The following is a 19,668-nucleotide window of genomic DNA, read 5'->3' as shown; positions in this document are numbered from 1 at the left end:
AGACAAAAAGTAACAGTGATATGTAATTATTTAAAAAGCACTCTCAAAACAAAAGTAAAAAGTGCTTATGTAAGACTTAACAATGAGCCCTAAGTATTTTGTAATTGACACTGTCCATGGTTCCAGCCAGGGACCCCTGATGTGTTCACAATACAGCATTTCACAACACACATATCAACAACGACGTGCCAAACAGTTGGGAAAACACTTAGCTACAATGCATTAGCTAGCTTTAAAGGAACGGTAATCAATGAAATCCCATCAAAGGCCAGAGAGTAGTTCCCGGAGACTCGTGCAGTACGACAAGAAAAGGATACATTTTAAGATTTATTTTTTCGCAGACCCTCTCATGCCCCTTTCACACCAAAGCAGTTCCAGGGCCAGTTCGGAGCTAGTGCCTGATTAAGCACCGGTTCTTCCTGTTTCCACCAGAGCGGGGCCGGCTCTTGGCCCTGAAAACCGGTTCTTTTCTGGCCCCACTCCACTGCCCGTCAAGAACCAAAAACCAAATACGTCACGCTTATGTTGGAGGCTGGAGCAGGGGTGCTGAGCAAAGTGACTACAAATGATAAAAAAAAACACACTTCTTTAAAGGTCTCCTGTTATGCAAAATGCACTTTTTGATGACGCTCAACAGCAGATTGATGCGCTGCAGAGGTTATGATTATGTGCGGTCCCGCGGGGGAGAGGTCTGAGGATTTAAACACTAAACTAAATTATTATAATTTTAATATATTTATTATGCAACACCCGCGACCCGACCCGCATCATCTTTGTTTACCCAGAACCGAACCCGGAAAAAAGGGTTTGAAAAAATACCACCCGCGAATCACTTTTTTTGCGGGCACCCGACCCGATGCAGGACTCTGGCCTCTACTACTTTGTATCCTCTCACAGAACTATTCACTGTTCAAAGGCTGCTAATTTTGGTCAAACAGCAATTTGCCTACAGTGCAACAAGGCTACTGTATTTGAATGACAAAAGATGACACTCACCGTAAAATGTCCTTTGTATAGTATTTCTATTTGTCTTAACTGTCGGAACTTGTCCAGGCGTGGGAGTGGACTTGACATCCTTAACTCAAGGTGTAGAACAATTAAAGGGATAGTGGAAATTGAACCACAAATAGTTTCGTTTTAACTTATATACAAGCATAATTACGTACCAAAACAATCACACCTGATTAAAAAAATATAATAATTGCCTTACGCATGTTAGAAGCACTTTATTGCAGCTTCCCCGAACTTTTTTAGAAACGAAATGATCGAGTCAGCCAAACCGGAAGTGAGGAAAACTCAGGAAGACGAAACAATAACAAACCATGGCGTCTATGCAGAATGAACGTGGAAGGGCAAATATACCAGACAAAGAAGAAGGATTGTACGAGGTATCCAGTGATGATAGCGAGTCAGAAACATCCTCTCGGCTTTCCTGCGAAAATGTAGTTTTAGGAACTGAATCTGAATCCGGTTCAGTAAGCGACGATGGACCATTACGTCCTTATTTGTTCGAGCCCGAGGTGATGGAGTTAGTTCACGGCATGGGCAATGGCGAGGATGACCAGGACCAGGCGCCAGATGATGCACCCCTACGCACAAATAATCTTGACTGGTAGGTCCCCAAGCATAGCTCACGCTAGGCGCTATATTATATATTGCAAAAGTTGGCATGCATGCACTGTAGGCCTATGGCTATGCCCGAGGATGACTGCATGTAGGGTACATTTCATAACATACCAGGGTCAGGTTCACATAAATTATCTTGTCACATTTATTATTGTATATGTAACAGCCTTATGGGCATTAATTACATGAATACATTTAAATGAATTGTATACTAGCATGATATACAGCTAGAGCCAATCGGTCTTTTGACGTAGAATGGTCCTAATCCTAGGCTAGCCAGGCTGCCTGTCAAGTGTAGGCTGTACTCACAGTACTGTTAGTCTATCATGTCTATATGATGACTGTAGTGTACACATTCGACACCGTGTACCGGATTATCGGATGACGAGGCCTCCGGTCGCCTAATCGACAGGCAATAAATGGCGTTGTCCACAATGGTACAGGCTAATGATGCATTAAATCAGCCAGAAAACATAATAAAATACTCGTGCCTCGTCCAATGTTTGTGCCCGTCTTCCTTTGTTTTCGTCATCACCCGAAGATTCCCGAAGTATTTCGTTTCATTGAGAGGGCGTGGTCGGGAGCAGTAAAATTGAAAATAAAATGAAACTAGGCGCATGAAATTTAAAAAAAATGGTTTATTATGCTTATTTTTAATAAAAATACATAAGTTAAACCCAAAATTCGCGGATTTCCACTATCCCTTTAAGTTATCAAGCCAATTGCATTACTACAACTTGAATTTAGTTTTAAGACAATTAACGCAGAAATCAGAGTTCAAATTACACACAATATTAAAGAGCCTGTGACACGGTTTTCCCCCATCATCCAAACCCATCAATTTGAGTACATATTGTCCCCTTGAAAACCGTTACTGAACTGATTTTGGATATTTGTACTTTGATAACCATTAATCTGCCTTCAATGTTGACAATTTTCTGGATCTTCTCGCGGATTCTTCAAGTCCCGCCAAATGATGGGTGACGTCATTGCGGGCACAGCGCTCCAGCTGCACCGTCCAGGATCCCAGCATCTGCATGAAAACCTTTATATATACAGTCAGATGTAAACGCACGACGGCGCACACAGCAGCAAGCTCAGACAGCGATGACAGGTTCATGTTGAACGTGTCTGAGAGCTCATATGAGGCTGAAGGATCGGTTTATGTTGTATCTGTTAGAAGTTTAGGAATGAGGTGCGTCAATATGGGCGATCATATGGTCATGTAGCCAGTGGTGGACTGGGACTACAAATCATCCCGGGACTCTCGACCGGCCCACTTCGGTACCGCTAGTAAATTGTCAACGGGGGGAGTGGGAGATGTCAGGGTGCTGTAGATAGTAAATGTAAATATGTAAATATTTGTGTCACTGCATCCTGGTAAAATACAAATATAATGTATAATGTCTGTGTCTTTGACATTAGCGCTGCTCGCCACCTGTGCCCTGTACTACGAAGCCAGTTCAACAGACCCTGGATATGTTTGAGTAACAAACAAACTAACAACAACAAACTAACAAACGAGATCTCGCTAAGCGGTCCTACGACGCTGGTTATGAACTCGGTAAATCAAGCCAGGGTTTCTCTCTCCAGCTGAGAGCGCGTTCACGTCTAAGACACGAGTGGATCTGACTTTAATGACATTTGTCTCGAGTGTTTCGTCAACATAATGTGTTAAATAATACTTCTGCATCCAGTCTGTGACACTGTGAGTGTTGCACGGCCAGATGAGGCTGGAGAAGCTGACTCAGATAAGGAAATATATGATATATTATGATATTATATGATCGATGATCTGATTGATGATGTAATATGAATGATAAGTGCGACACGTCGGCGTCTTCTCTGCATGGCAGTTTAAACTGTATTTTCTTTATCCTGTAATATGACTTGAGAGATTTAAACTCCGCACACTGAGTGGATCTCTTTTCTATAGACGCCGGAGGCGGGCAGCGTCAGGTAAAAGAAGTTATTTAGCCTTCTCAAACCTGAGCCTCACGCGCCGCCTATGGGGGATGTGCTAGTTAGCCTACTTATCCGACCGGCCCACTTCGGTACCGGCCCATCGGGATTCATCCCGATGGCCAGTCCGCCAATGCACCCAGCCCACGTAAATTGTCAACGGGGGGAGCCTCGCTGCGGGGAAACGGTGGACCTAGTGTCCCGATCGGAGTGGGAATAATAATAATAATCCGTGCATTTTATCCATTAATTTCCTCAACATTGTGGTAAAAAAAACACACGTTTAATCCATGTTGTTGGTGTACTACAACTACAAAAAGCATCGGTTTGTTTTCTCATCAGGAAATGCAGACCGGCACAAATAAACGATTTTTAATCATCATCCTCACTCATCATTTAATGTATCATATGTTCGCCGAATTGACATGAAAGCACTAATAAATGTAGTTTCATCCACTTGAGTTTACAACCACAAAAATAATCGATTTGTTTTTATATCACATCCGACGGGAGGAAATTCAGCAGCTCTCACTCCCGATTTTTAATCCTAATGTAATCATCATCTTCACCACGATCATTTATGTTTATGTTCGCCGAATTGACATGAAAGCACTGACAAATATGAATATACTGTAGTCAACTTCATTAAAACGTTATTAACGTGCCTAATCTCAGTAATTCACAATTTCTACGCATGACAACACACACTTTGTCCGTGTTTGGCTCTCGAAGCGTTCCCGCATTGACGTCACTTCCGGCTTCCCCCAAAACTTCAAAATGAGTCAACGAATTTCCCCGCGATGTTCGAAATTATTGATATTTAACGGAACGGTATCGCTTTTTCTTTTTTAAACTGACGGTTCGAGATTACTAGTAGCCCAATATTTCATTGCACAACAGTTGTTGGGATGGTGTCACAGGCTCTTTAAGTTGATGTAATTACCAACATTATTACGTCAACACAACTTATAAACTAATGTTTGCAACTTAAAATGTTTATCTAAATCAATTAACTCACATTTTTATCTTGCAACCATGCATTTAATTAAGTGGAGGTGAAAGGTCGCCTGAATTCGTTTTTAGAGTGTAGGGATGCAGTAGAGGCAGGGCAATCAGGCCTATGTCTGCAGCCACGCGAGGACGATAACGGAAACGCACCGAAATCGTGATCAAAAAAGTATTCCGTCCACACGAGACAGCTCGAACCGCTGGAGACGCTGTAGTACATATGCTGGGCCTGTAAGTGGCGCTGTACTTCTACCACCAAATACACCAAAAGTAGTGAAGAAGACTTCTCACACATGCATGGTTGCCATGGTTGCCCTTCTGTTTATTCTCCAAGCTGGATTTAGCAGCAGAGGTGGGGTTTCGCCGGTCAACATGTCCGTTAAAGTTGAAATCTTCCGGACAAAATTAGAAAAGTGCCGGTCAAAGGTCTTCTTTGTTATTTATTGAGCTTTAAAACAAATGAATAACGACATATAATAATATAAGAATAATACACAGAGGACGGAGCCTCTCTTTTCCTCCCCCTCTCCTGACAGCCCGTCAGTATCCGTGGTCTCATGCAGCTGGCTGATCCAGTAACTAATGAGTGACCCGACAGTACAAATAAACATATGTATAACTAGTTTAGGTAGTTTGAGAGGTAATTAAAATAGCTAAGGGTGATGATCTAACTTGAAGTGTGTGTTTTGTTCCGCTCATTGCTCCATCACAGCGGGCGGAGCTGCAGGTTATCATGCGAGCTGCGTATATGTCTCCTGTCCGATTAGACTTCACTCGCGTTTATGTCCATAATATTTAGTTAAAAAAAATTATCCACCGATTTACAGACGTCTCTTTCCCTAGTCAATGGGAAAAAGTTGTTTTGGGCCGGGTGACGTCATGGACTGATACGGAAGTTGCAGTACCGCCGTTTGGACACAGTCTATGGTTGGGCACAGAGTCCGGCGCACTTCCTGGGGGCTCGGATGAGTGGGTGTGTGTGTGTGTGTTTGCGCTACCTCAGTCAGTCATTCAGTGCGACGTTTTATTAAAGTTGTAAGATGGCGACGGTGCATCTGAGGATCGGGGACCTAGTGTGGTAAATAACCTTTAAACATTTCAAACGCCGCTGGCTCTACTAAATGACCGTGCTTTGCATAACGTAGTGTGTTATGTAGTTGTTCATGTTTTTTTCTTGGTGTTAACCAGATGCAGGTAATGGACGTGTTTGCGTACTGGGCTAGTTGATGGTCAACCCAAACAAATTCCTAGCAAAGCTGACTCAGCCAGCAGCCGTCGTTAGCAGATAGCTAGCAGATAAGCTACAGAAAAGGTTAAGACTTAAACGAAATGTAGTTATTTCAGATACTAACCAGTCGTTTACATTTTAAAGTATTATACCGACACGTTGATATGTTAAGCTTCACCAAACGCTCTTTAATGTCCAATCTGTGTCGAGCTGAGCTAGCACTGTAGCATAAGCGACGCCAGCTAGCTGTTACTGTATACACTACTCTTCCTGTTAGCTGCTGCTACATGTTCTCCGCAGACAGCTGGCGTTTATCTATATTGATTTACAAGTTTCCATTGGACTCTTAATTTGGATCAATTTAAATCCAGATAGATAACTTTCTCGTGTCAGTCTCATGTTGTACCAGTTTGTGTTCTTGTTGTGGTGTTATCAGCAGGATACAATACACACTCAAAGAAAATGGGGTGCGTTGCCTCGTACATTAGCAACACGGATTACCATGTATTATTGCCACTGGTGTACTTAAGTACACTTACTCAAGTATTGTACTTAAGTACGATTTTGGGGTACTTTTTCTTCACTAGTGACTCCACAGAATCAGATTATAAACGTAAACGAAATATAAATGCACTTAATAAACAAATATAAATAATAATTTACCAGCTTTGATAACACTTTAATTGCATCAATAATAATTATCATCCAATTATCTACAATATAAACTTTTAAAATGGGTTACTTTATTTTTATTTATCCTTTATTTATCCAGGAATGTCCCATTGAGATACAAGATCTCTTCTTCCAGGGAGTCCTGACCTTTATCTTTGGTACTTAAAGTATATTTTGATGCCAATACTGTTTACTTTACTTAAGATGTTAAACGCAGAGCTTTTGCTTGAAACTGAGCATTTTTTACACTGTAGTATTACTACTTTTCGTAAGATACCAAATATCTTGGTATTTGTAACTTTCAGTAATGTTCACAACAACAGCAAGTCAAGCAGGAGTGTTTGTTCCTCTTGTTACTCTTGCTTAAAGCGGCTCCGAAGTCTTGCTTTTACAGGAGCCGTCTTAATTGAATGATGACACATCGCTACTGGTAAATAGCATCCAGCCTAATATATGACTACTTTGTAAGTTTGAGGTACAGGAGTTGCCTTACCCGAGTTGCTGTTAAAACACTGAAAAAGCATGCAGTGTGTCAAGAGAAATATTTCTACAACTTATGAGGACAACCTTAAAGAGACCTGACAGCCTCAACTAAATAAAACATAATTCAGATCACCAAATTAGATATCATTGCACTTCCATTATACTATTAAAGTTTTTCTAATTTGTCAATTCTCAATGTTCTTGTATCCTAATATATTTGACCTGTTTTGCAGTGCTGCAGTTTTTATGCATTTTGCATTGTGGGAAGCAAAACAAACAATTAAAACACCACATGACATGTCAATTACACTGTAACAGTAAAACAGTGAAGTGCTGATAAATATATGTTCGTACAGACACGCATAACATCTTGACCTTTATGTTAAAAAGTGTTTTTAAAAGTGAATACCCTGTCATCTTTGGTCACAAGGTTGGACCTACATCAGAACCACTGGTCATAGAGCATGTTGTACTGGGTCTGTGTTCTATAAAAGAAAGAGGACACAGGTCTAAATGTTGAACTCTTCTTTCAGGGGGAAGCTTGGTCGATACCCACCATGGCCAGGGAAGGTAAGGACGTGCCAACGGCTGCTTCAAGGAAGAATACATCTGTATATTTGTAAATCAAATGTTAAGCCAATGACTTTTATTTATTTTAGGTCGTAAGCCCTCCCAAGGACCTGAAGAAGCCCAGGGGCAAAAAATGTCATTTTGTGAAATTCTTTGGAACTGAGGACCAGTAAGTATGCTTTGTTGGGTGCCTTCTCAGGCGGATTTGGCATTTCCTTCTCCATCGTATATTTGAGCTGATTTTCCGTGTGCCTGCCCAGTGCCTGGATCAAAGTAGAACAGCTGAAGCCCTACCACCCCCACAAAGAGGAGATGATCAAGATAAATAAAGGGAAGCGCTTCCAGCAGGCGGTGGATGCAGTGGAAGACTTCCTGAAGAAAGCCAAGGGGAAGGAACAGGTGAGGGGGTGTCCTACCACGCAGCATTCACTCGTGGAGTTGTACCTAGCGTGTTTAGATAGTTTGTGTTTTTCCATCAAAACATCAACACGTCCCCTGTAGAAAGCATTTTGGGTGAAGGGGGTGTGTAAAGATAAAAGACTTCTAGGAAATGATTAACAGAAGGTGAAGCGTGTCAAAAATATAACCCTTGGACCACAACATATTTGTTGGGAGACCCTGAATATGAGACGCCATCAAATGTGGCTTTTCATGAAATTACTGTAAATTAGCCTTACATGGTGTAGTCATATATTGTGAAGAAAATGCTTCAGCTGATATCTAACTGCTACTTGAACACACTTGTATGATCTATTTTGGCAAATACATGCCTTCTTAACAATCACACATGTTACATCAATGTTGCTGATGTCATGGTAACTGGGTATAAAAGACAACAAATGCTCTACTCACATTGTTGTACTCTGTAATAGTTAAAGGCAGATGCGAGCATTGCCCAGCCCTCAACCAACACCACACAGGTGTGGGACATGCTCCTTTCAAGCTTTGACATTCATGATATTAAATGAAGGGAGAATTTCCTTCATGCAATACTCTGAAGTGTCACACTTGGCCTTGTGAAATGTTTATTCAGTAGGACCCAAGGTCTCTCTCTAGGCTGTCTCTATCTTAATAAGTGCAGTTAACTTTCAGTTATCCCTTTGCTCAGTGTACATGTCGTCTGCTTCTTTTAGCACCGCCCTACATTCAAAAGGTTGTCAGACTACTGAGGAGTGTCTTGGCAAGCCAAAATAGCAGCGCAAAATGATTATCTGTGTTTTAACAGAACTCAGACAGCAAAGCAGAGTCGAAAGGGAAGAAGACACGCAACAAGCCCCTGAAGATACTTGAGGAGGACGATGAGGACCTCAGCGCCCTGAAGGACCCCTCTGAGAAGGTTAGTAAGACACAGGCAAGTCTGTCCTGTCAGGCCGCATCAACGCTTTGCATTGAAACATGCTAACATGTTTATTTGTAGGAATTGTCAACTTGAGGATGAGATCTGTGGTTTTGACTGTGTCCACCTTCACTGACAGCTATTGGATCATATTTACTCCACTCACAAGCAATAATGTGGTCCAACACCATGGTGCATTATTAGACATTACATTCAGTGCATTATCCTGAACTTCTGTCAGGTTTTATTACGTATTAGTTCTTCATTCATACGGTGCGGTATATATTATACATGTTGTCTAGTCCAGTTGGTTTCTGGGTAATACCCTCAAGGTGAGATGTATTCAGTGTCTCCGGTTCTAAACCACCCTCATGTTTAACTTCCTTAATCATCTTCTCTTCACAAACCTGGATTTCATATCCACGTTAGGACACTTTCAAAGAGGAAATGTCAAGAAGCCGTGGAGCTTATGTTGTCACAACATCACACGTCTGATATCCATTCGCCTAAATTACACTGAACAAAAGTGACCTGCTCCATCGAAATCAGTCGCATTGACCCGAAGACACATCTTGAGTTGTATACACTGTTGGAAAGAGGATATTCCGAGCTTTCTTATGATATCAGGATTGTTTTTGTACTCCAGATATTAAGCGAAATATGTCACATTATATAATGACTGTCCCCGAGTCATCGCTTTGAGAGAAAGGCCTTCAAAGTTTCCTCTTCTCTGGAATCCATCCATCTGATTGGTTATTAGCAAATGATCAAAATACTACGGAGGGAAGATATTTTCGTTTGGAGGGGAAGCTCGCGAGTGTGTGTGTTTGTGTATACGTGTGTGTTTGTGTATTGTGTTTGTTTCCCGGGGAAAACCCTCAGGAGAAACACCGGCTGTTGTTACGCCTGCTGTGGCGTCAAGTTACTCCGTTCTCCGCTTGTCATTATGCCGAAGCTTCAAAGTTATATTTATCATCTGACTTTGCCGAAATAAGTTTCATATTCTGAAAGCCGAGACTTTGTTTGTTTAAAATCAAACAAAACACCCGAACCCTGAAAAAATAGTTTTTTGCGTAAATCCACGTTTCTTCTGAAATGAGCCGTTGAGACTTCCGACTGATTTCGATCGAGCGGGTCACAAATGTTCTCCCCTACCTCTAGTGGTATCTGTCTATGCACATCCCTTTGGTTTCACAGGTATTAAAATGCCGGAGTGGAGGTGAATGGACATTTGTAATATGTGGACCACAGCACTGTCTCCTTGTTTAAACGACAGAAAAGCTCCCACAGACATGCACCTCTAAAGATTCCCCCTCTGCTTTAGAAGGTGAACATGTGTCTCTCTCCTCCTTAAGGACCTAACTGACTCTGACCCCGATCCGTCCACTCATGAGAGGCTGGGGGCTGGACCCGGTTCAGGATACAAATGGCAGAGCAGTGTAGGTGAACCCTCCCCCTCTTCCACCTGACGTTAAGCTTTGATCACCAGCACCTGCAGACCTTTCCTTCTGACCTTTGTGCTGCTGCCTCTTGACCCCTGAACCTGTGTGTTGTTTGTTTGGCGTGTGCTGTTGAGATGGTCACCAGCTCTGCATGAGGCGGCTCAACAACAAGAAGGATGATGTTTGATTCAGTTCCACCACAATGTTTGACCTGCTCTGTGACCGTTTCTGGTAGTAATGAAACTGTAGATAACTGTCTATCATTTTCAGTGGAAACATTTTCACAAATATCAAAAGATGGTGACGTAGCGGCTGCAGGCGTTAGCCCAAAGGAGGCATGTAGAAAAACTGTATTTGTGTTAGCCGTCCCTGTTTTGAAATGAGGTCAGTGTGCGTTAGTACTAGACACCCAACAGCCTTCTTTCTGCTCTGGTGATTTGTAAACACACTTTGCTCACTTCCTTATTACACTTTTCATTCTCTGCATTTTTCTCTGCAATACTACAACATGTGTGCTACAATCTAAGCCTGTTGGAAATCATAGTTTATTGTTTTCAAACCCAAACAGCAAATATGTGTTGTGCACAGCAAACTGAAGCTGTGAGGGCTGACTCGACACAGTCTATACTTACATGGACACATTGTGGCCGTGACGGGCTCTATGGGTGGAGCTTGGCTTTATGGGTGGAGCTTGGCTTTATGGGTGGAGCTTGGCTCTATGGGTGGAGCTTGGCTTTATGGGTGGAGCTTGGCTTTATGGGTGGAGCTTGGCTCGCAGATATACTATAGTTTCAGAAGTCATACAGATGAACTGTAAACGTTATGTTTTCATTACCTTTATAATTGATTGCTACTTCCTGATTGGGGATGAGTAATCTGTAAAGTAATGACCTCCTGACATCACTTACATTAAATAAAACCTGTGCCTTTGTGTGAGAACTATTTAATCGGCACATCTCTAGTTCTGTAGTTTGGATTGGCTTGAATATATATAATATATTCTAAAATGTACCTTGTTATTTATGGAGTTTTTTATTGTAAAATCTAAAAGGTGCATTTTTAAATATCTCTGGGAATTGAGGAATATTCAGGAAATGTAGGGATCTGAGCATGAACACTTCAGGGCACAATGGTTTAAAAAGCTATTTGTTAGTAGAAATAATCGTGGTAATTTTAGTCGGCATGGTGTGATGTAGACTAACATCTTTCTATACTCATGCAAAGAACATTTTCACAATGACATCTTATTCTGTTGCAGACTGTGAAAGATGACCCACATTTCCATCACTTCCTCCTCAGCCAGTCTGAGAAGGTAAGAGGAAGCATGCTAAATATTTTTACATCTACACCTCTGGTTATTGGTAGTAGTGTCATAAAGCAGTTTGGTTATGAAGTGTGATCTTGTTATAAAAAGGATCTGGGAATCTGGAGTATTGTGAATCTGATGTGGTCAATATAGATAAAGATCTTCTCTTTTGCCACACCCACGCAGAACAGTGTTCCTCGCAGCTACATTTCAACACATATATCCACGAAGATGAATACATGAAGACTTGTGACTTGGACTTGACTTGGACACTCTTTGGGTGACTCGGACTTGACTTGGACACTCCTTGGGTGACTCGGACTTGACTTGGACACTCCTTGGGTGACTCGGACTTGGACTCGGACTTGACTTGGACACTCCTTGGGTGACTCGGACTTGACTTGGACACTCCTTGGGTGACTCGGACTTGACTTGGACACTCCTTGGGTGACTTGGACTTGACTTGGACACTCCTTGGGTGACTCGGACTTGACTTCGACACTCCTTGGGTGACTCGGACTTGACTTCGACACTCCTTGGGTGACTCGGACTTGACTTCGACACTCCTTGGGTGACTCGGACTTGACTTCGACACTCCTTGGGTGACTCGGACTTGGACTCGGACTTGACTTCGACACTCCTTGGGTGACTCGGACTTGACTTGGACACTCCTTGGGTGACTCGGACTTGACTTCGACACTCCTTGGGTGACTCGGACTTGACTTCGACACTCCTTGGGTGACTCGGACTTGGACTCGGACTTGACTTCGACACTCCTTGGGTGACTCGGACTTGGACTCGGACTTGACTTCGACACTCCTTGGGTGACTCGGACTTGGACTCGGACTTGACTTCGACACTCCTTGGGTGACTCGGACTTGACTTCGACACTCCTTGGGTGACTCGGACTTGACTTCGACACTCCTTGGGTGACTCGGACTTGACTTCGACACTCCTTGGGTGACTCGGACTTGACTTCGACACTCCTTGGGTGACTCGGACTTGACTTGGACACTCCTTGGGTGACTCGGACTTGACTTCGACACTCCTTGGGTGACTCGGACTTGGACTCGGACTCGAGAGTGAATTGGACTGGTGAATTGGTGACTTGACTACACACTGGGTTGTGGGACTCGTCACTGCACCACTCTATTCACTGAGGGGAAACTCACCAACATGCTTTTGAATCCATCATTGAGATGTGAAGAATGACCCGACACAAATCAAATCAACCCCTTTATTCTATTGTGGTGTAAACTGTCGCTGATTTGCATGGCTGCCAGTACGAGTAGTCGTGATTTAGCTTTTGCTTAATTCATCATGCCTCCCCCACAGGGGTTGAGACTCTTCTGCATTAAATGCTGTTTGTTAGTATGTGTTATTTTATAGTCTATATTCTGTATTTATATGAATACTTATTGGATCATTTTCATATCGCATAGTTTGTTTGAATTAAGATACAGTAAAAGCCATATTGGTAAGGCATGTGTACAGTTTGGATGATTGTTGACCTTCTCTGGTCCTCCTCACTGCCCACAGCCAGCCTCGTCCATGGAGCCCATCAGCAAGCGCCTGAAGATCATTGAAGAGGTAAAGGAACTACTAGGGATGCACCGGTGCTACATTTCTTGGCCGATGTTAAGAACAACAATTTGGCTGATGCCAATGTTTTAATGTAATTTTCTTCCACTGTTGTTATTCCACTTTCTGCCAGGAAAAACAAAAAAATTCTCGCTAAATGGTTTCAGTTTCAAAGGCTGAGCAAGTTCGTTATTATAACATCATAGTAAGCTGTTTAGAAAGTACGCAGCGGATCAGCTGCAGCTCTGCCCGCTGTGAGGGACCGGTGAGCGGAGCAAAACACACCTTGAGAGTTAGACCTATCACACCTAGCTATTTCATCTACCTCTGAATCTACCTACACTAGTCTTTACTGTCGGATCACTCATTACTGGATCAGCCAGCTGCATGAGACGGATACTGACGGGTGTCAGGAGAGGGAGAGAGGAAAAGAGAGCGCCCTGTTTATTATACCCGGGCCGTGTCAACGGAACACTTTTTGCAAATCGCCGATCTCATGGTGAAACGGTGAAATAGTCCCACACTGCCGACATGTTGTTTTTTGGTTTTCTTTAGTTCATGTTTTTTTTATAAACGAATTACGGGTGCTGCAGGTGTTATGATGGAACGCAAGGAAAGAGCATCGGCCACTACCATTGATGAATGTCACCTCATTTGCCGATGCCAGTAAGTAGGGCGAACATCGTCCAGTGCCGATGTGTCGGTGCATCCCTAGTAACTACCAGTGGAAAAGTTCCAACTTTTTAAGGATTGACGTTATTTTTCATTTGAACTTCTACTATTCGATGTTATACGGTAGTATTTTCAGTATGAAGTTTCTTCAAGCGTGTCTTGTGATTGCAGGACACAGGGTCAACATCTATCCAAGCAGCAGACAGCACAGCCATCAACGGCAGCATCACACCTACAGATAAGAGGTACCTGCACATTAGGAACACTATTAACTAAATCACACAGTTACTATTGTATAACTAGATCCCTTAAGATAAAAATGTTTGATTTTCTTACTCATCTTACTTATAGCTAACCCGCATGAGGAATGTTTCATGTCTGTCCTGCAGGATAGGGTTCCTGGGGCTGGGGCTGATGGGGAGCGGGATCGTGTCCAACCTGCTGAAAATGGGTCATGTTGTCACGGTGTGGAACCGCACGGCAGAAAAGGTACCAACAGAACACACTCCTGTCACTGATCCATCTCATTAACTGATATTGCAATATGAATGAGTTTTTTCTTTTCTGCATATTTTTTCTCATTGTTGAAGGAATAATGGTGTTTCAATTGTTGTATATCTTATTGTGAAGAAGCAGAGGCTGTGGATTTCACACTAAATGTAAAATAAATATATATTTAATATTTTATTCTGTGGAATACCGTTTGAAACCGTACATCTATGGAACACCAAAATACATTTTTTATACGGTTATTTACATACGTTTTGCCTGTAACTAATATTGATCCTCCTGCGATTTGAATATGCCGATAGATTACATTTTGATTAATCGTGCGGCCTTTTTTAAGTTGTCAGAGTTTTATAGACTCATTCAGCCACTGAAAATGAAGAGGGTTAATTCGTAGAGCAGTAACACTAGTTTATTTTCCAGCTAATGAGTTGCACACATCCACAGATAGTTGTCTCGTGTCAGGCTGTCGACAGGACACCCTGCTAAAGGAGCGTTTGAGGTCCCGTTGGTTGTATTCATATAGAAATATTTTAACACAAGGCCATTCAAAGTGCTTTACAACAATTTAAAACATTAAGAGCATTAAGAAATAGTGCAACTGATCACATTATAAAATGGTATTTAAAAACAGTCATTACAAAGCAAAGAGAATAAAATAACCAATATGGAATAACACAGGTATAACATACATGAACGACAATGAGGTTACCAATCAGCATTACAACGCGTGTACCAGAGGTTGGTCCATGTGACTCATAATAACTAGAGACATGTCCTCTCCTGTGTTGCAGTGCGACCTGTTCACCCAGGAGGGGGCCCGGTTAGGCCGCACCCCTGCAGAGGTGGCCTCCACATGCGACATCACTTTCTCCTGTGTCTCTGACCCAAAGGCGGCACGCGATGTGAGTCCCACCTGAGCTCAGTGTCCTATGCAGGTGTGCTTGGCTGGCTCGTGGGTAAAAGAGCTTGTGTGTGTGTGTTGCTCTGCAGCTGGTGATGGGCCCCAGTGGAGTGCTGCAGGGGATCAGGCCGGGCAAGTGCTACATAGAGATGTCCACCGTGGACCCAGAGACCATCACAGAAATCTCACAGGTACACACTGCTGCAACACACACTCCTACTCCTGTCGGAACAATTCAAGTGTAGTCTTACCCGCACCCACGTGCACAGTGAAACTGATATGTATATAGACTCCTACATTGACGTGGTCACTAACATCCTCTGCAACATTTAGTCTATTGTATTTATGTTTTTTCTGACATGGGTGTAGTGTACTTCATCTGCACTACTTAATAATAATAATAATAATAATAGATTTATTTTGTTAGCACTTTTACAGGTGCTCAAAGACGCTTTACAGATATAGTGAAAAGAAAAGAACAACAAATAAATATATATAGTTAAAGTCAAATAATAATAATAATTCATTTATTTTATATAGGCGCCTTTCAAGGCTCCCAAGGTCGCCGTACAAACACATAATAAACAAGATACACAATACATAACACCAGCATAAGAGACATAAACAAGACAATGCAGTTTATAAATCAATAAAATAACCAAATCAATAAAACAGGATGTGTGATGATAACGATCAGGGTGGATATGCGAGTGTGAAGAGATGTGTTTTGAGGCGTGATTTGAAAATGGGGAGAGAGTCAGTGTTGCGGATGTTAGGTGGGAGGGAGTTCCAGAGGCGGGGTGCAGAGCGGCTGAAGGCTCTCGACCCCATGGTGGTTAAACGGAAGGGGGGTGCAGCGAGGCTGAGGGAAGCAGAAGACCCGTGTGTGCGGGTGGGTGTGTTGATGTGCAGGAGGTCGGAGAGGTACAGAGGAGTGAGGGAATAATAATACAAAAACAATCACACATTAAAAGCCAGATTGAAGAGGTGAGTGTTTTGAAGGTGGTGAGGTCGGTGCCATCTCTGATGGGTTGGGGGGTGAGTTCCAGAGGGAGGGGGCAGCGACGGAGAAGGCCCTGTCCCTCCAGGTCCGGTGATTGATGCGGGTGGGGATGGATAGGAGGTTGGCTTCTGATGAGCGGAGGCAGTGGTGCAGCAGGTCTGTGAGGTAGGGGGGTGTGGTGGTGCAGCAGGTCTGTGAGGTAGGGGGGGTGTGGTGGTGCAGCAGGTCTGTGAGGTAGGGGGGGTGTGGTGGTGCAGCAGGTCTGTGAGGCAGGGGGAAGGGGTGTGGTGGTGCAGCAGGTCTGTGAGGTGGGGGGGCCTGATTGTTGAGGGCTTTGTGAGTAATCAGGAGGACTTTGAAGTGGATTCTTTGACGGACGGGGAGCCAGTGGAGGTTCTGGAGGACGGCGTGATGTGGTCTCGGGAGCGGGTGTGGGTGAGGAGGCGGGCAGCAGAGTTCTGGATATGTTGGAGTTTATTGAGGAGGTTGGGTGGTAGAGCAGTGGTTCTCAAATGGGGGTACGCGGACCCCTAGGGATACGTTGGAGTACTGCAGGGGGTACGCGAGATTTATTTTATGTTAATGAAAAAAAATAGATAAATAAATAAACCAATTTTAGGAAAAGTAAGGAAGTTTGAGCAGTGTGTGTTTTATATTAATAGAGTTACACATATTTCAGAACACGAAGTCTAATAACTGCAGTTTGCCTCCCTGTCAGAACAAGCCCATGTTTCACTACATTGTAAGTAGAACTTATTAAAAGGTTCAGTTCAATGCAACTAATGTCGTCTTAGAGTTATCGCATGATGTTAAAATTGGTTTGCCATGAATTTAGTGATGGATTGTAAACCTTTGAAATGTAGCATTTAAGTGTTTCTCAGTTACAAGGTTGTTGTTTTAATAAATCAGACACTGATGGTGCAAGGCTGTACTGTAGGGGTGTAACGGTACACGTGCGGGCCCTTCGGTTCGGTACACGTGTGAACACATGTGTACCGAACTAATATAACGTTAAACGTAAAGAATTGAGAACGTGAACAACTTCTTGGAAGTAATCTCAGGTGCTGCGTCGCAGCATTCAGAGTAATTTGCTCACATTGGGTTCAGCGCGTCATAGAGCGAGCAAGTCATTTCATGGGACGAGAGGCATACTATGAGAGCTGGTCAGAGGGATGCGTTCAAATGTAGTCAGTCATTTGAGGAACTGTCGAAATGGCGAACGCAGATAAAGTTGAGCTCGAAAATCCTCCAGCATCATTGAAGTCTCCGGTTTGGGAACATTTTGGTTTCGCAGTTACGAACAAGGATGACGGACAAAGACAGGTGGACCGAACCAAAGCTGTTTGTCGGCATTGTTCAACTAACATTGGTTACGCGGCTGGAAATACATCAAACCTGCACACTCATTTGAAAAGGCATCACCCGAACGTGAATATCACCGGTACCAAAAGACTGAAGTGCAAACCCAACTCCCGCTAGCATGTAGCCTCCACCACTCGCAGAGAGTTCAGACCGAGCCAAAGCTATTACAAACGGCAAATATCCTTATGTTACCATGGTAGCAAAGCGCTACCTGGCTGTATCTGCTACTACCTCTGTCCCTAGAGAGGGTTTTCTCCACGGCAGGAGACATTGCTAGTGCCAGCAGATCTGCCCTTTCGGCAAGCAATGTGGACAAGTTCATCTTTCTTTAAAACAACATGAAAATACAATGACAAGCAAGTCATAATGTCAAACTGGCTGCTTAGGTACTAGTACAGTACAGTTCAAATACATATTATTTCAGTTCATCGAAATGCTGCACCTTAATGTTTATTTTACTATATTTTGTATTTGAGTGAATACATTATTCACAGTTTAATAATAATACAAAAATATATATATATATTTTATGTTTTGCGATAATTTTTTCTGCCGTGACCTAAAGACCGAGGTACGTACCGAACCGAAATGTTTGTGAACCGATACACCCCTACTAGTGCTGCACGATTCTTGCTCAAATGTGAATCACGATTTTCCTCCATAAGAATTGAGATCACGATCCTCATCGTTTCAATGAAAATATTTATTGCACTCTTACTCTTAGACGTCACGTGAGTACAATGAATTTAAACAGACACCATTTGTCTCTCTTGTAACAAAAACATAACTTTGTCTGTAGTTGCTGAATACTGAACAAACATTACTACATTCAAAATGTGGAACCTGGAGCCAACTGTTGTGGCTTTAACAGACACCATCAACATCAAAGTGCTGGACTTAAATCCAAGTCTCAGTTTCTTGTAGCAAAAACATAGAGTAACTAAAATGAATTTGACAGCCAACTACTGTGGCTTTAAACAAAGTGCTTGACTTAAACTCAAGTCTCTCTGGTAACAAAACATACAGTAACTAAAATAAAGATATTGCTGCTGCCTGAGTGCTGAACATAAAAAATAGAATTTTGCAGCTTTATAATAACAAAATGTAAACTTTGCAGTAGCACCTGTCCAGTCACGCAGGACACCCAACTACTGTACAACAACACCAACCTGTTTGTTACAGGGAGGAATGCACTTCAGTTACTCAAAATACCTCACCACAGTGCTGAATATAAAACAAAACAGTCACAGCTTTAGAATAATAATATAAAAAAAGCCTAGCCGGCTAGCACCCAGTTCAACTACTGCACTTAAAGGTTCTTGTACTGAAAAAACATAAACTTAAACAAAGTGCTAGACTCCACTGAGTAGTAATGTCACTGAATCAAAAGGATTAACTTAAATACTGCAGTCAGTACTGAATATAAAAACGGAACAGAACATAAAGTTACAGCTTCAGAATAAATGTAAATAAAGCCTAGCTGCCTAGCTACTAGCACAGTCCATCTACTTTTTTCGGCACAAGCACAACTTCCCTCTCACTCTCGCCAGAGTCGCCACCGGGATTTTCATCGGTGTTGTTGTCATTGTCCTCGACCTCCTCGTCACTCATTTCTGTTTTTCCTGTACTACTAGTCCCTCTCGTCACTCTTTGCTAATCAGTGCTAACGCTTCTGTAAACATACTGCCGGCTCCTGCCCTCACGTGCTGCAGTCAGTGAGTGTTGCCAGGTATACTTATTATAAGCCACATTGGGCTTATCTTTCTGTAAAGTTGCTTGGTAGTAAGTAATAATGGTTGTTGCGGTTGTGAGCTTGTAGACCCGACATATATAGGTTTAAAGTGCTCATGTTCTTTTGCGCTTGTTTTCATAGACCTGGTTGCTTATTCCTTCCGCAAAAACTGGCAACCCTCGTGGCTGCAGCGTTAACACTGCATGAGAGGAGGAGAGACAGACAGAACACTACCATTTGGATGCGATCATGGTACTTTAATGTTAAATGTATA

General features: G+C 42.6%; 1 protein-coding gene across 2 annotated transcripts in view; it reads left to right on the top strand.

Annotated features, from left to right (window-relative positions):
• Positions 1–5,536: 5,536 nt before the first annotated feature.
• Positions 5,537–19,668, top strand: part of glyr1 (glyoxylate reductase 1 homolog (Arabidopsis)) — a 28,080-nt gene continuing 13,948 nt past the window's right edge. The window contains exons 1-12 of one of the 2 annotated variants that reach the window (XM_034088651.2): positions 5,537–5,674; positions 7,513–7,549; positions 7,639–7,718; positions 7,810–7,948; positions 8,775–8,885; positions 10,241–10,324; positions 11,586–11,639; positions 13,173–13,223; positions 14,058–14,131; positions 14,276–14,375; positions 15,188–15,298; positions 15,387–15,488. In XM_034088651.2, coding sequence (XP_033944542.1) covers positions 5,637–5,674; positions 7,513–7,549; positions 7,639–7,718; positions 7,810–7,948; positions 8,775–8,885; positions 10,241–10,324; positions 11,586–11,639; positions 13,173–13,223; positions 14,058–14,131; positions 14,276–14,375; positions 15,188–15,298; positions 15,387–15,488 — 981 coding nt within the window. In that variant the 5' untranslated portion in view covers positions 5,537–5,636. The remainder of the gene's footprint in view (positions 5,675–7,512; positions 7,550–7,638; positions 7,719–7,809; positions 7,949–8,774; positions 8,886–10,240; positions 10,325–11,585; positions 11,640–13,172; positions 13,224–14,057; positions 14,132–14,275; positions 14,376–15,187; positions 15,299–15,386; positions 15,489–19,668) is intronic. The other variant, XM_034088652.2, reaches the window with a different exon arrangement.

This window comes from Pseudochaenichthys georgianus, chromosome 8, assembly GCF_902827115.2.
Source record: "Pseudochaenichthys georgianus chromosome 8, fPseGeo1.2, whole genome shotgun sequence".
NCBI classification, from domain to species: Eukaryota; Metazoa; Chordata; class Actinopteri; order Perciformes; family Channichthyidae; genus Pseudochaenichthys; species Pseudochaenichthys georgianus.
This window is presented reverse-complemented; position numbering and strand designations above follow the sequence as displayed.